The sequence below is a fragment of the Leopardus geoffroyi genome, chromosome D1 (assembly GCF_018350155.1).
Source record: "Leopardus geoffroyi isolate Oge1 chromosome D1, O.geoffroyi_Oge1_pat1.0, whole genome shotgun sequence".
NCBI classification, from domain to species: domain Eukaryota; kingdom Metazoa; phylum Chordata; class Mammalia; order Carnivora; family Felidae; genus Leopardus; species Leopardus geoffroyi.
Window position 1 is genome coordinate 103,697,422 of NC_059329.1, and position 16,372 is coordinate 103,713,793.

Genomic DNA, 16,372 nt, shown 5'->3' on the forward strand with positions numbered 1-16,372 from the left:
AATAACTCTTTCCTTCCCTCCCCTTTCACAAGCACCAACAAGATGAGACTGCTATTGTTCAGAGTTGATGTATAGAATCAGAGTTCTTAACTGTAAATAAAGAAATTCCTTATTTGGAAAGACTAAAGGATTTAGGATGCTCCCCTTTTAGAATAAGCTCAGTGAAAGTCAAGCAAGATAAACAGAAAGAAAAACACACCCAGACACATGATGATTAAACTACTGAAAACCCCTATAAAGAGACAACCTTAAAAGCAACCAGAGGAAAAAAAAAAAGATGTATTACACATAGGGCAATAAAATTACAAATAACAGCTGATTTTTGGAAGATGCATAATATGAAAGAAAAATAACTCTCAACCTAAAATTCCATATCAAACAAAGCATCCTTTCAAAATGAAGTCAAAATATAAACATTTTCAGATGAATGAGGCAGAGCTGCCAAACAAAAGAGAAAGTCTGTAGGCTAGAAGGAAATGAACTTCCACAACATTTTTGGAACTACAGTTAGGAAGGGAGAGCACTGAAAATATTCCATGACTTAAAACCTGTGTTTCTTTCTTTTCTTAAATTCCTTAAAAACAATTCAGTATTTTTAATTCAGATATAATAACTGTATAATAACAGCGTAAAATATTTAACAATGGCACCAGTGGGGACAAATGGAATTATACTGTTTTTAAATTCAGGCATCGTAGGTGAAGTGGTGTAACATGAACTCAAGTGAAAAAATGTGATAAGTTGGGAATGCATATTCATAATTATTAGAGAGCCACTCGTTTAAGCCACGAGAGCATGACTTTCCCCTGGAAAGTACACGTCTAATGGGATTTTCCCTGTCTGTGTCTCTCTTGCTGCATGTTAACAAGGCCCTCTACTGGCAGCCAAATCACAATCATAAGGAGAAACAACCCTAGGATGAAAGCCATGGTAATCAGACAAAGAGAAAGAACCCAGCTCCTTGATAACACCATTGAGCTTTAAACCAGATTTGGACTGAATTTGGACTCTCAGTTTTGTGGGATAACAAATTTTCTCATGACTAAAGCCATTTTGAATCAGGGTTGTGTTTTTTTTTTCCTTGCTTGAAGCCAAAAGCATCTAAATTAATATATGATGTGACAATATCATGGAGTCATTTGAATTGCGCTTATCAAAAGATTTAAATAATATGAAAAATATATAAGTTGCAACAAGAAGTATTAAAAAGTTGAATATAAAATGTTAATACTTTTCTTCTGAGGGTTTGAGAAACCAAGGAATCTAATATTATTTCATAAGCTTCTAATATATGTCATTAGGCATTGTGCATGTTAGGCTAACATATATCCTTTCTTATTTCATCTTAACAACTACCCCATGAAGTTTCATTAATTCATTTATTTTTATTTATTAATTTATTATATATATTCATTCATTATCAATTTGTTCAGCAGGTATTAACTGATAAGTTCCTGGCTAGGTCTTTGAGCTAAAGTTTCAATATATTTTTGCAGCCTCGAATTTTTCTTTCCAGTGTTGAGGAGAGAGCAAGCATTTAACACATAATTGTACGAGTATTTAATTGCATTTGGGACAAGTTATAGAAGGAGAACTACAGGGTTCTAAGAGAGCATGCATCGGGGAAAATGGATCTAGGTGGGGTATTAATGGTGGGTGAGTCATGGGAAACTTCCCTCTGGAAGTCACCCATAAATCCATATCTGAAGGTTGCACAGGGGCTTTTCAGGGATTGGGTAATAGCAGTTTTAGAGAACCAGAGGAAAAACCTAAGGGGATTGGAGCAGATAGTTTCTGAGGTCTGTTCCCAGTGCAGACATCCAATGATGTGTCTTAATCATTTCTAAGCTCTGACCTGCACATAATAGGTCTCATTAACTTAGTAGACAAAAGGAAGGGGAAGATGTGATCAAGGTATGTAATAAATATTTTTTAATTCCAAAAGATTAGGATGCTTTGGGTCCACCAGTTGGGACAACCTAAGCAGGGGCACATTTCCACTGATGCCAGGCTTGGGAAGCAGTTCAGAAACCCGAGTGTTTCACGATCCTTAGGGTTTGTTCAACTTTCTCTGCCTCATGTCCATAAAATGGGATGCCTTGCTGAATGAAGTGTTTCAGCATGTGTCCTGTCACCTGCCCTGAGAAACTATGAAGGTGGATACTGGATGGGTAAAAGCCATTCTCCCTTCTCAGGACTGCTGTGTTGCACTCCAGGAGATGCGTATCTCTCAGTAGGACAGAAAGCACTGGATTCAGCACTAGTTAATACTCAGACTCCATTCATTCTGACCAAATTTTCAGTTACTATTCACCAACCCTGCATGGGAGACCATTAGCAAAGACATTTTGAAGTCCATGTCTGCTCTGCAAAGAAAAATTTTCAAATGAGAAGCATATCATACAGACATGAGGAAAGAACACTTGGATTCTGGCTCATTCTGCCAGATGTCCTGCATGTAATACACTGGATCTTAATCCCTGCCATACTGACCCTCAAAAAGAGAAGAAATGTAGGCTAGGCATTAATTTCAGGCCCTTCTCTGTCTCCTATCCCACATACCCATACATCTTTTTATGGGCCAAGAGTTTAGTTTTAGCCTATCTTGAAACTTAAAGACAAAGTTCAGTCCAATTCTGCCAACTTACTATAACTGCTTACGACTATCCATCACACCTCGAATACACATCTATTTGTTCTTTGCCTCTCTTCTTGTCTTAATAAAGACAGTTAAGTATGTGTGTAGGTGGAAAGGTGTTCGGTACACTAAGACAGGACTAGTAGTGGCAAAAATTCAAAATATTTTCGTTTTCTTTGGTATTATCCCTTTCAGTGCTCTTCTCCTAACTCATCCTCTGGGAGACCATCCTCTCCCTTTCTCCTGCTACTTTCTCAGAAATAATTTCTGTCTATTCCCTCATGGTGCACTGTGTCCATATTCCAAGTGTTTCCTACTTATCTCAAATCCCTTTTGTGCTAGGTGTTATGAATGCAAGCTATATACATCACGCTCTTACAGCAGACTGAGATACAGACCAGCTGTTTGTATTTCACTAGTTGACTCACCTGCACCTCTCCCCCCATTCCTTCTCTTCTCACCAGCTGCCACTTTTAACTATGGCTTTCAATGTTCTTTGGGGCAGATTTTGTTGCTTTGTTGGTTTGTTGGTTTCATTTGGCTTCTGTTATTAGAGAAAGAGATGATCAGACACAGCAAACCCACAAAACCTATCCATTTTGATTTTCTTCCTGGAGTCCCTATACTCTCAGTCATTTTGTGCTTTTGAATATTAGGTCCCTCTGGCCAGCTTGTAAAACAAAACTGGTAGGAAAGAGGAGGAGGCTTCTTGAGGGGCCTCAACTTCTCCCATCTCCCAGCATACACTTTTTTTTTAAGTTTTTATTTATTTGTTTTGAGAGAAAGAGACAGAACGAGCAAGTGGTGTAGGGGTAGAGAGAGGGAGAAGGAGAGAGAGAATCCCAAGCAGGTTCCGTGCTGTCAGTGTGGACCTGATACAGGGCTTGAACCCACAAACCTCTGAGATCATGACCTGAACAGAAACCAAGAGTCGGATGCTTAACTGACTGAGCCACCCAGGCGCCCCACCCAGCATACACTTTCTGAAACCTTGGCCCACAAGTGGTTGGTCTGCTCTACTCACATAATCCTCACTATTTTCATGTATACAAATTCATGTTTATGCCAAATTACTGTGCAATTTAATGAGCAACATACATACTTTAAAATGCATGTCCTATTTTTTTGTTGTAGTTATATCTCAACATTAAGCTCCACACACTGTCAGCCTTTACAGTCTATGGCAGGTGGCAATCCACTCACAATCCACAATTTGAGCAAACCCCAAGATGGAGCTGGAGGACTCTTCTTCATCCATCCATCTGGTTACCCTGCATTTGGAAGCTTGTTTCAGATGACGACCCTGTGAGAATCCAGGATTTCCTGGAGTTTCCAGGGTGCCCTGATGAAGATGTGGTAGGTGTTGGTGTAGAAATTTAAATGATCTGTCATCTCCTGTATGATGTGGAGAACAGAGAGGGGAGGTGTGAAGTAACTGTCACTTCTCCCTCACTCCACATCTATGGATCCAGACCTGTCCTTGTCCATTAGGTCACAGAGCCAGGACTTCAAACAAAATGAATGTGAGGAGATTAAAGAGAAAAGGCTCTGTCCATGGAGGCAGTATGTCCACTCTTATGTCCAGAGACCCTAAAACACTGCTTGGCACATAGTAGGCATGCAACAGGTATTTGTTTAAAAAAAAAAACTTGAAACATTTGCACTAATAATAGTGCATTGAGTGCTTGTTATGTACTAGGCACTGTGCTGAGCAAACAATGTCTGGAGGAGGCTGATTCCCATTTCACATCTGAGAAAATTGAGACACAGAAGGGATTTAAAGTACTAGCCCAGGGCTCGTAAATACGTCTAAAACCCACTGGTCTGACTAGAGCTCTCCTCAATACTGCTATTTCCATGTCAGCTCTGGGAGCTGATTTCCTTCCATCTCTTGAAACAAACTCCTTCCATTCTTTCCATGAGAATCATCTCTTCTCTCATGGTTGCCTGTTTCCCAACATCTTTTCCTCTAACTATTTTCTAATTTCCAAGTAATGTTGAATGTCCTGAAACTGTCCTATAAATGCCTTAACCCTGGGTTTGTCCATTCAAGGGGATTTTTAATAATGGGTCATTTTCACTGTGTGCATGGGCTTTGGAGCTTGGCCATCACATAAATTGTGATAGAGATTTTACTAAAACTATAGCTAACACCACTGTATGGTATAGGAGAAAGTTGTTAAGATAGTAAACCCTAGGGGCGCCTGGGTGGCGCAGTCGGTTAAGCGTCCGACTTCAGCCAGGTCACGATCTCGCGGTCCGTGAGTTCGAGCCCCGCGTCAGGCTCTGGGCTGACGGCTCAGAGCCTGGAGCCTATTTCCGATTCTGTGTCTCCCTCTCTCTGTGACCCTCCCCTGTTCATGCTCTGTCTCTCTCTGTCCCAAAAATAAATAAACATTGAAAAAAAAAATTAAAAAAAAAAAAAAAGATAGTAAACCCTAAAATCTCTCATCACAAGAAAAATTACATCCTTTTCTTTACCTTTTTTCTTTTTGTATCTCTGTGAGATGATGGATGTTAATAAAACTTACTGGGGTAATCATTTCACAATATAGGTAAGTCGTTCATTTTCTACACACCCTAAACTTATATGGTACTGTGAGTTAATTATATCTCAAAAAAACTAGGGGAAAAAAGTTAAACAGAACTACAGAAGATCCAGCAGTTTCACTTCTAGTATGAACCCATACCTCAGCTCATTTGTCGGTGTTTATTAAGTCTTAGCCATTTGTTATATACCCCAAAGAACTGAAAGCAGGAATTCAAACAGATAATTTGTAACACCCATGTTCATAGCAGCATGAGTCACAATGGCCAAAAGGTGCAAACAACCCAAATAAATAACCATCAACAGATGAATGATAAACAAAATGTGGTATATACATACAATGGAATATCATATAGGCATAAAAGGAATGAAGTTTTGATGGATGCTACAACATGGATAGACTTTGAGAGCATTGTTAAGGAAAATAAGCCAGACACGGAAGGACAGATGTTGTACAATTCCACTTATATGTGGTATCTAGAACAGGAAAATTAATAAAGACTGAAAGTAGAATAAAGTTTACAGGAGCTGGGGGACAAGGAAATGGGATGTTATTGTTTAATGGGTCCAGAGCTCGTGATGAAGATGATGAAAAATTTTGGTGTACGTAGTGGTGATGGTGTATTGTGACTGTATTTAAGGCCACTGCATACTTTCCAATTACAGATAAGAAAACAGACAGTGGACAGGAATCCATATGTCAGCTTATTTGTCAGTGTTTATTAAGCCTTAGCCATTTGTCATAGGTGATAGCCCAGAGGTTAAGAGTACCAGCTTGGGAGCCACACAAACTGAATTCAGTTCCTGAATTGGCTATTATAGTTGGGTGGCCTGAGCCTTAGACAAAGATGTAACACTCTCTAGTGTGGTTTTCTCTTCTTCTGTTTTTTTTTTTTTTTAATTTTTTTTTTAGTTTTGAGAGAGAGAGGGGGGGGAGGGGCAGAGAGAGAGAGAGGGAGAGAGAGAGAGAGAGAGAGAGAGAGAGAGAGAGAATCCCAAGCAGGCTCCATGCTGTCAGTGCAGAGCCCAACGTGGGGCTTGATCACGTGAACTGCGAACACTTAACCAACTGAGCCACCCAGGCGCCCCCTGCTTTTCTCTTCTGCAGTAACCATGTCTGCCTCTCAGAGCAGTTGTGAGCTCTAAATGAGTTAAAGTGTGCCAAGCATGTAGAATGCAGCCTGGAACCTGTTAAGTAGGATCTAGATATAAGCTATTATTAGCATGTGCCCTTTCTCCCTCATTTTATTGTGTCTCTGATTCCTTTGACACTGTCTTGAATAAGAGCTTTCTACTTTCTGTTCTACAGCCAAGATGAGTTGTGGCTGCCACAGAGATCGATTACAAGGAAGGACCCAGTCAGTCCTGGAGTGTAAATTAGGGCAGGGAAAGTGGTGTCCAGAAGGAATCTGAATTCCTAAGGTGTTACCTTAGTGTATAGGTAGGGTGGCTGGAAGCCTATCTCTGCTCAGAGAATGCTGCTCATGGAGTCACAGGGCTGTTAAGGCCTTTGTCTATTGTTAATGTGTGACTCTATCATTTTTTACCAACCTGGGTGGGCATCTATTTTCAAGCACTAAGGGCATTTTCAAGATGAAGATATTGGTTCTTTTTTACTTAGATTTAAGTAAACATTATCTGTGGTGCCTTCGTCCCCAAATCCCTTATATGAATGGGCCCTGCATATCAATGTTTGTACATGGCCTTGACCTCTAAGTCATAGTTGATAGAATTTTTGATAGACACAGGGTTCAAACTAGAGTAAGTTCTCCCATGAATATGGACCTAAGATATACAAATGCTAGTCAGTCTCTGACTGAGAACATATGAGTTCTGAACGTATGTGGTGACTTTGCTCATAGAGTAACATAAACCTGACACTCATATATGGTAGACTGGATAATGACCCCCAATGATAGCAGCTCCTAATGCCTAGAAGCTTCAAAAGATAAATTATATTGTAATAAGGACTTTGCTGATGTGATCAAATAAAGATCTTGAGATGGGAAGACTATCCTGACTTACCCAAGTGGGTTCTGAGTTTACTGACAAGTGTCCTTGTGAGAGGGACATGGAAAGAGATGAAGGGTACAGGGGGAAAACAGAAATAGTGGGAGCAAAGGGATGCCGGACCACAGCCAAGGCATGAGGGCAGTTTATTCAAGCTGGAAAAGACCAGAAAATGGATTCTCCCCTCCAAACTCCAGAAGGTACTGACCTTGCTGACACTTCGATTTCCCAACAACAATAGGAAACCAATACAGGACAGAAAAGTCATATTGAAAATATGAAGTTAAGACACACAAATCAACCTACCCAGCCCCTGTGATTAAAAGCCAATCAGAAAACCAAATGTTCACTGATGGCTACATAATTTAATTCAGTAAAATATCTCAAAACTCTTGAGAGGGCACCCAGGATCAAAAGCTGAGGGCTTTTCAAGGGTCCTTTGGAAAACTTTGTCAGAGGAAGGGGAGAATACCAGAGGAGACACTTCTCAAAACAGTCTTTTTATTCTTAAACATAGAAGCATGAAAAAGTAGTAGACTTTCATGAAAGAAGACTTCAAAGAGGAAAATGTTGCTCTGAAAGGGTTATCTTGGCACTAATGATTGACATTGGATGATTTTAATTCTGAAATGTCTGTCACCATAAAGGAAAAACCTAACACCGAAAGTTCAAGCTTCTAGTTCTCTGTAATGTGGAGGAAGACAAAAATGTTGTACAAGGGTGGGTTAAGTAATGCACGGAACCAAAATAATTGGATGTTTTTGTGCTAATACAAATTATCATGATTGTATGTGAACTGATACTTTTTTTCACTGATGAGGAAGGCTTGCAATAGAAAATGGCACTCATCAACAATATTTCTCAGGACTGCATTTCCACTGATGCCAACCACAAGAAGCAGCCTTAAACTTCAGATCCCTCAGTCCTGATTGTATTCTTCTTTATGTTCTGACACATGAAAATAACATGGCACTTTTTTCTGAATAACATAATTCATAAGGTGAACACTGGTTTTCTTCATATAGCCGTGCTTTCGGTATTCGGGGACAGTGTAGCCCATTCTCATCTCACAGGACTGTTCCATCACAATCCAAGAGATAAGGCGCCCCTCTGGACCCAGCACACCGAATCCTGGAAAATTCTGGAGGCAGTGTTCAATATATTTCAAGCTCCTATCATTTTTCCCAAATGTCCACTGTTCATTCACAAGCCCTGCATGGGAGGGATCCAAGGAAATGTTCTGAAAGCTTCCTTTCCTGTCAAGAAAAAAAAAAAAAACGTGCATTTATTCAGCCAACATTTACAAAACACCAGGATTGTAGAAAATGAATATGACACCAATCCTTTCCTTGAGGATCCCACAGCCTAGAAGAGGAAACAGGTGGACAAAAAACTAATTCTTTGTCCCCTTGAAAATGTTCCCAAATAATTAAGAGGGCTATCACCCTATGTACTTAATGATACATTTCATAACAGAGAGTTAGCATCATATAGTACAGTACATCTCAGAAAAGTCTAACCATTTATCCCAAGGAAGAAGATAAGCATATGTCTTAAAAGAGGAAGGCTATAGATACACCAGAGCAGTCCTCAATTTTGTTCGAAGATGCATGTGTGAAATATGTAGTTTGAATTCTCTCCCACAAAATATCTAAAGACATAAGGTAATACTTCTTTCAACAGATATTTCCAAAAAACGTGTATCACAGGAAGATGAGAGCCATGTTGATCTTAAGCTTCATGTGTCCCAAAGCCCATCACCACATACCTCTAGGAAAGTACCAAAAATGAAATTTAACAAGCACCAATACAGGAAAAGAATATCAGATTTTTTGGTGATAACAATAGGATTTCATCCTGATTCTCTTACTGGACAAGTTATCTGAGACTGAGTCTTCTCATCTGCAAAATCAGAATCACATCCTCTGTGGGTAGGGGAGGTTGGGACAGATGGAAGAGCCCAAAGAAGTTTCAACTATCTGCCCCTGGGAGAAAGGGTTTTCAGGAATTCATCAGTTTTAAGGTCACTTTATGTCTACCAGTAAGTGGGGTTGCTGCACACTAAATTGTCCACACATGGGTGGGGCCTTCTTTTCTCTCTGCCTGCCTGACCTTTCCTGGCCCTGCTTCTTCAGAGATCGCAAGCATCTCACCTGACCTTGTCTTGTGGCAGAGCCAAACTGAGGCTGGCAAGATATCAAGATATGCATTTGGGTTTAGAGGAAAGAAAGATCACCTTAGGGCAGGTACTCCATTCCAGATTTTCAGAGTTATAATATTATTGAATCCCCATTTACCACTTTTCCCTATGCATATGTTTCTTCTAAGATTCTCATGGGAACACAGCTGGGCCACAGCAAGATTTGAATATTGTTGGCTCTCCTGGCTCAATTAGTTGCATGTGTGAGCATATGTTTCGATTTTATTTTATTTTTTGAATTAGCAATATAATTATAGAGCATAAATGGATATTAATGAAAAATAATTCTTTCTTTTTTCTTTGATCTCCTATTATCCAGTTACCTTCTCTAAAGTCTACCAGGAATGCAATATATTTATGTAACCTTCCAGAGGTGTTTGATGCAATTTAAGATGTTTACATACTATGATAGCATACTGTATATATTATTCTATTTTATTTGTTGTGTTTTTTACTTAGCATTATATTTTGGAATTCTTTCCATATTAGTTCCTATAGAGCTGATTCCTTCTTGTTAATGGCTGCATATTATTCTTTTGTCTGGATTACACCATAATGAATTGACCTGCATTCCTATTGATGGACACTTTGGTTGTTTCTACGTTATGCTATCACATCTTGATTTTATCAAAGTCTTGGGGCGCCGGCATGGCTCAGTCAGTTAAGCATCCGATTGCAGCTCAGGTCATCACCTCTCAGGTTCATGAGTTCAAGCCCTGCATTGGGCTCTGTGCTGACAGCTCAGAGCCTGGAGCCTGCTTCGGATTCTGTCTCCCTCTCTCTCTCTGCCCCTCCCCTGCTCACACTCTCCCTGGCTCTCAAAATGAATAAACATTTAAAAAAATTTTAAATAAATTTATCAAAGTCTTAAAATCCAATTTGAAAATATCTTCCATTTAATATACATATTATGTTACCCAACAATTCCAACTCCAGGATTTATCTTTCAGAAATATTTATACAACTTGTGCAATGATCTGTTTACGAAGACATTTCTTGTAGAATTTTTGTTATTAGGAAGAACTGGAGATAAATCAAAAGTGTGTTAATATGGGAATACATAATTGTGCATCTCCCTCTTATGGAAATCTATGCAGCTGCCAAAATACATGAAGATACCCATATGAGCTTACATGAAAGGTTTATATAACATATTGAACGAGAAAGGTTGCAGTACAATAATTTCCTATGTTGTAAAAACAAAAGAAAAAGGAAAACAACAAAACCAATTCATACACACAAAGTACTAAAAGCATACACACTAATATTAAGAATATTTACACCTGGGGTCGCCTGGGTGGCTCAGTCAGTTAAGCATCTGACTTCGGCTCAGGTCATGATTTCATAGTTCATGAGTTCAAGTCCCATGTTGGGCTCTGCACTGACACTGCAGAGCCTGCTTGGAATTCTTTGTCTTTACCTCTCTCTCTGCCCATCCCCTGTTCTTACTCAATCTCTCAAAATAAATAAATAAACTTAAAGAAAAAATTTACACCTGAAAGAAAGATTGTGGAGAATCTAAGTGGGCAAACTTTCGCTTTTTACTTTGAATGCTTGTATACTTGGTATAGCATGCAGTATTTTTTTTAATGTTTATTTATTATTTTTGAGAGAGGGAGAGAGAGACAGATAGACAGAGCACAAGCGGGGGAGGGGCAGAGAAAGGGAGACACAGAATCTGAAGCAGGCTCCAGGCTCCAAGCTGTCAGCACACAGCCCAACACTGGGCTTGAACCCATGAACCTGAACCAAAGTCTGATGCCTAACTGACTGAGCCACCCAGGCACCCCTAGCATGTAGTATTTTTGCAAGAAATTGAAAATAATCTCAGTAAAGATTCTCTATGTCACCATGATGTCCTGTACCCTCCCAGGAAGGCTCCAAGTGAGTTAAATATATATATGGAAAGAACCTCATCTAATGAAGACCCTGCCCATGCTCAGCAAACCTCAGCTAATATAGTTCCCTCCCTTTACCCCTACAACTGTGTACCCCATAATTTAGTCTCAAATCTTGCCTTTGCAAGTCTGGCCCTTACGACAACTCAATGATTTCTTATCAGGAATTTGGGAAGCAAAAGGTAAAATCTCACTTGGTATCGTCATCCACTTTGGGCGTTTTAAATGACTCCATCACATCCACCTGGTCATCATTGGGTTCCACCGGCATTTCTGTCATAATGAGTATCGTCTTCACTTAATCCACCCGCACTGATTTTGAAGCCGAAATCTTTCTTATTGCCTCTTGCAAGCTCTCTTGGCAACCTGGAGAGAAGAGTAAGACAGCCACTGTCTGCCCCCTTCCACATCTGCTGTGAATGAACCAGAGGTCTTTGCTTCTTAACTCAGATCAGTTACCTTGGATCTGGAAGACTTGGTCCCAATTGATAACCTGGGGCCGTGCCAGGACTTCCTCTAACTTGTCAGGAGCTTTGGTGAAGATTTGGTAAGTGTTGGTATAATGATCCAGGTCATCCTTCATCTCCTGATACAACAAACGGTCAACCTTATTTACACAGCAGTACAATTTACAAAATGCTCTAACATATGCCTGGAGTGCTGCAGACTCCATTGTTTGATACCCTCTGTTTTTCCCAGAGGTGTGGGCAGAAAATGGCCTTGGAATCCCTTGAGAAATAAACCACTATTCACAGATTTATGCTGGTCGCTTTTGGATGGTACCCTGAAGGCACCTGCTCTTGGGACGGTGCTTAAGGACCTTTCTTGCCTGGGATGGGAGGTGCACCAGCAGGGTGTGTTAAGGGTCTAAAAGAGAGAGTGTCTACCTTATAGGGAGAAATAATGGGAACAGGGTTGGAGTCAAGACTGTGGGTCTGTGAGAAAGCCATGCCTAGGCTAATTCTGACTCAGCACTCTGGTGCTAGCATGGTGACTGGCCCTTGCTGTGCAAGTGAACAGAGAGGACTTTTAGAAAGAGCCATCACAGTGGGTTCACAGCAACACCTGGAGGGGAGAGCCCAGTCTCTCACTGCCCTGCATTCTTGCTCACCTTCTGCAGCAGATACTCCCCTGGGGGTTTTTACAGGTAAGGTTGGGTTCTAATTCTCCTGATAACTATGTAAATGGAGAAGTATGGGAAGAGTGGTTAAAATATCTGGGATATTTTTTTAAACTTTTTAAATTAAAAAAAATTTTTTTTGAGAGAGACAGAGACAGAGCTTGAGCGGGGAGAGGCAGAGAGAGAGGGAGACACAGAATTTGAAACAGGCTCCAGGCTCTGAGCTGTCAGCACAGAGCCTGACACAGGGCTTGAACCCACGAACTGTGAGATCATGACCTGAGCTGAAGTTGGATGCCCAACTGACTGAGCCCCCCAGGCGCCGCTAAAATTTTTTTTAATGTTTATTTTTGAGACACAGAGAGACAGAGCATGAATGGGGGAGGGTCAGAGAGAGGGAGACACAGAATCTGAAGCAGGCTCCAGGCTCCAAGCTGTCAGCACAGAGCCCCACACAGGGCTCGAATTCACAGACTGCGAGATCACGACCTGAGCCGAAGTTGGATGCTTAACCGACTGAGCCACCCAGGCGCCCCTATCTGGGATATTTGAACTCTGGGATGGAAGGGATTCAATACTTATACTCCCCAAATCTGAAAGATGGGAAAGACATTTTTATTAAATAGACAATTGGCTCTACAACACAGGTTTGAACTGCGTGAGCCCACTTTCAAGCAATTTTTTTTTAACTCGGTAAGTGTATTTTCCTTATGATTTTAAGGACATTTTCTTTTGTCTAGCTTACTTTGTTGTAACAATACAGTATATGATACATGTAACATACAAAATATGTGTTAATAGACTATGCTATCATAAAGTCTTCTAGTCAACAGTAGTCTATTAGTAGTTAAGTTTTAGAGGAAGTCAAGAAATATATGCAGATTTTTGACTGAGTGGGGGCTGGCGCCCCTAACATCTGCATTGTTCAAGGGTCAACTGTACATGATGTATCTGTAGTTTAACAATACTCTGACGTAGTAATTTCTGTCAACTTCACTTTTTATAGTGAAGAAAGCAGCAGTCTTTCCATACTCACACAACTTGACAGATTTAGATCTCAAACCCAGTACTGATTCAAATGTTATTGGATTATGTTCATTCAGATCCAAGGAAAACAAAACATTTCCTAACCATTTCCAGCCACAAACATCTTGAGGTATATGCCTGTGATTAGAATCTCAATGGAAGAGAATTGACCAGGGGCACCTGCATGGCTCAGTTGGTTGAGGGACCAACTCTTGATTTCAGCTCAAGTCATGATCTCACACTTTGCAAGACTGAGCCCCAAGTCTGGCACCTCTATGAGTGTGGAGTCTGCTTTAGAGCTGTCTCTTCCCTCTCTCTGTCTCTCTGTCTCTCTCTCTCCCTCTGCCCCTCTCCCATGTGCTCACTCACTCTAAATAATAAAATAAAATAAAATATAAAATAATAAAATAAAATAAAATAAAATAATTGACCAGATGGGATCCCAATGTTATTAATAAGCCCTGCATCACTGGCCATTTGGTTTACACCCATGCCTTATTTCACTGCCCCCTCTCCCACCCAAGCAGCCATTCCAAAATCTATATGTATCGGGGATGCCAAGGTTCTCAGCTTCAGTCCCCTCATTTACACACAGAGAACATCCTGAACATGACTGGCTTGGCATTCACTAACTAATGCTCTCACCTCTCGCTGAGGCCGAGTAATGACTATCTGATAATCTGGCCAGGCATCCACCAGCACCTCCATGTTGAATGGATTTTTATTTTTAATGTTGAAAACGGCACCATATACCTACAAGAGCAACAGATCAAAATAGGAGGAGATGAAGTTTTTCTTTGAGGTAGGGTCTTGTAGGTGGTATGGGCAATAAAGCCAGGAGACAGGAGAACTTGACAAGATCAATCTAGTGCTTTCAGGATGTCTCACTGAACTATCCATCAGGAAGTATGCTGCAAAAAAGCCCAGGGAAGGTCCACAAAAATCTAAGTTAATCAGTGAATCATTAGGAAATGGCTCGTCTGACATTTTTTTCATTCATTTTTTTAAAATTCATACCATCTTTTTCATTTCATACTATACCATTTTTGGCACATATTATGTGCCAGATTTGTGTCAAGTGTGGAAAATCCAAAAGTGAGTATGATATGGCCACTGCCTTCAAGTTTACAAGGATGGGGAAGTATATAGTTTGATCATAATAAGACACATATTCTGATAGATGCATGCATATGGTTGTGTGGGATCTCAGAGAAGAAAGTCACTACCTCTCTAGGAGTGGTAGGAAACTTACAGATAAAGTAATATTTGAATTCGGTCTTCAGAGATAAGTAAAATATTTTCCTGGCAAAGCAGAGAAGAAAGGCAAGTAATTCCAGGTGAGAGAAAAAGCATGCATGAGTGCTTGAAGTTGTGGCAGATTATATCATCCCTGATGAGCTTTGAGGGCTCGGTGATTGTAGCATGTGGTATATGGAAGAGACATGTTGGGAGATTAAGCGGAAGAGGCTGGGACATTTTGTGATAAACCTCAGAATTAAGGAGTGTGGACTTTTGTGCCTTGGACATGGACCACTACTGAAAGTTTAAAACAAGGGAGTGATATGATCATATTTGTGTCAGATAGATGACTCCGGTTACCAAGTGTAGGTAAGCTAGTAATATTGTAGAAAGGCAGATATTGTAATAGCCTGGAGCAGATAAGGAATTCCACTAGAGATAGTAGTAGAATGGATTCAAACAATGTATAAAAGAGGAGAAGGAGAAGGAGTAAAGTAGGTGTCTGGATATGGGTATTAAGATCATCCTTGCCAAAGGAGTCTGACTTTAGACTTGTATTTCCATCTGCCTGGAGGGTTCTGAGCCCTGAACCTATATTCCCACACTTTACCCCTCTCTCCCAGATTTCTCCCTGCTCTCTCACCTTCAAGGACTCAGGGATGCTCTTTTCCAGGGATTCATACAGAATATGCAGCTTCTGGGATTCATGAAGCACAAACATATTGTATAGCACCTGAGCCTCCTTCTCCCAGGAAGATGACCTAAGGAAACAAACATACAAACAAAAATACCTGGAAAGATGAGACAGGTGTCCAGCAAGAGGAGAAAGGAAAAATCACGTAGGACATCATACACTGCCAAAAATAAAGGGCTTTAGAAATTTTCAAGTCCAAACCTTTCATTTTGCAAGTGAGAAACTAAAGCCTGGAACTGCAGCTAGACTCAGGGTTCATTGGTGATCTTTCTACAATTCCATGGAAAGTACCATAACATATTTGGTGAAACAAATATGATTTGAGAGAGATTTGATTTTATTTGATTTGATTCAAATCAGGCCAAGAATCTGAGGAGCAAATGTCTTCAGCTGTCCAGATACAAATGAAGAACAACGAATCTTTTCAGAAAAACTATCTCAAGGGACCCTGAGATCCCTGGGCATTGAAACACTTGTGCAAATGTTGTCATAGGATCAGTAGTATTTTCAGACATCATGAAAGAATGCAATCTTCCGGGAAAGGTCCTAGAGACTATATTGAGTATAGTCACTTTTTCCTAAGGAACAAAATCATAGGAAGGAAAAAATTGTTGATCAGGAATGAAATTACCCAAGTATAAATTGTCAAAATCTAAAAACTTGAATTATACCCTAGCAATCTTAAAAATAGAGCAAACCCTTTTATTCAACAATTCTGCTTTTAGAAACTCATCCCAAGGAAGCGATAATAGATATCTATAGATATGTAAATATAAGGAAATTCACTGCAGTATTATGATACTATAAATTTAGAAATTATCCCAAAATGGGGTGTTTTCTGTCTCAGAAAAACATGTGACTGTTGATCTCGGAATCATGAGTTCATACCCCATGTTGGGTGTAGAGATTACTTAAATAATTAAAACTTTAAAAAGTAGAAATGATCCAAATCCATTATAGAGGAATGCTTAAGTTAACGATGGCATATCTAAATTGTGG

The 16,372-nt window shown here is 40.0% G+C and overlaps 1 protein-coding gene across 1 annotated transcript; it reads right to left on the reverse strand.

Annotated features, from left to right (window-relative positions):
- Positions 1 to 7,686: 7,686 nt before the first annotated feature.
- Positions 7,687 to 16,110, reverse strand: GLYATL2 (glycine-N-acyltransferase like 2). Its single transcript, XM_045487192.1, is given in 6 exon segments — positions 7,687 to 8,121; positions 8,124 to 8,452; positions 11,489 to 11,660; positions 11,754 to 11,880; positions 14,086 to 14,193; positions 15,323 to 16,110. Coding segments are annotated over 6 exon segments (891 nt in total). The 5' UTR covers positions 15,401 to 16,110; the 3' UTR covers positions 7,687 to 8,044.
- Between the last annotated feature and the right edge of the window lie 262 nt (positions 16,111 to 16,372).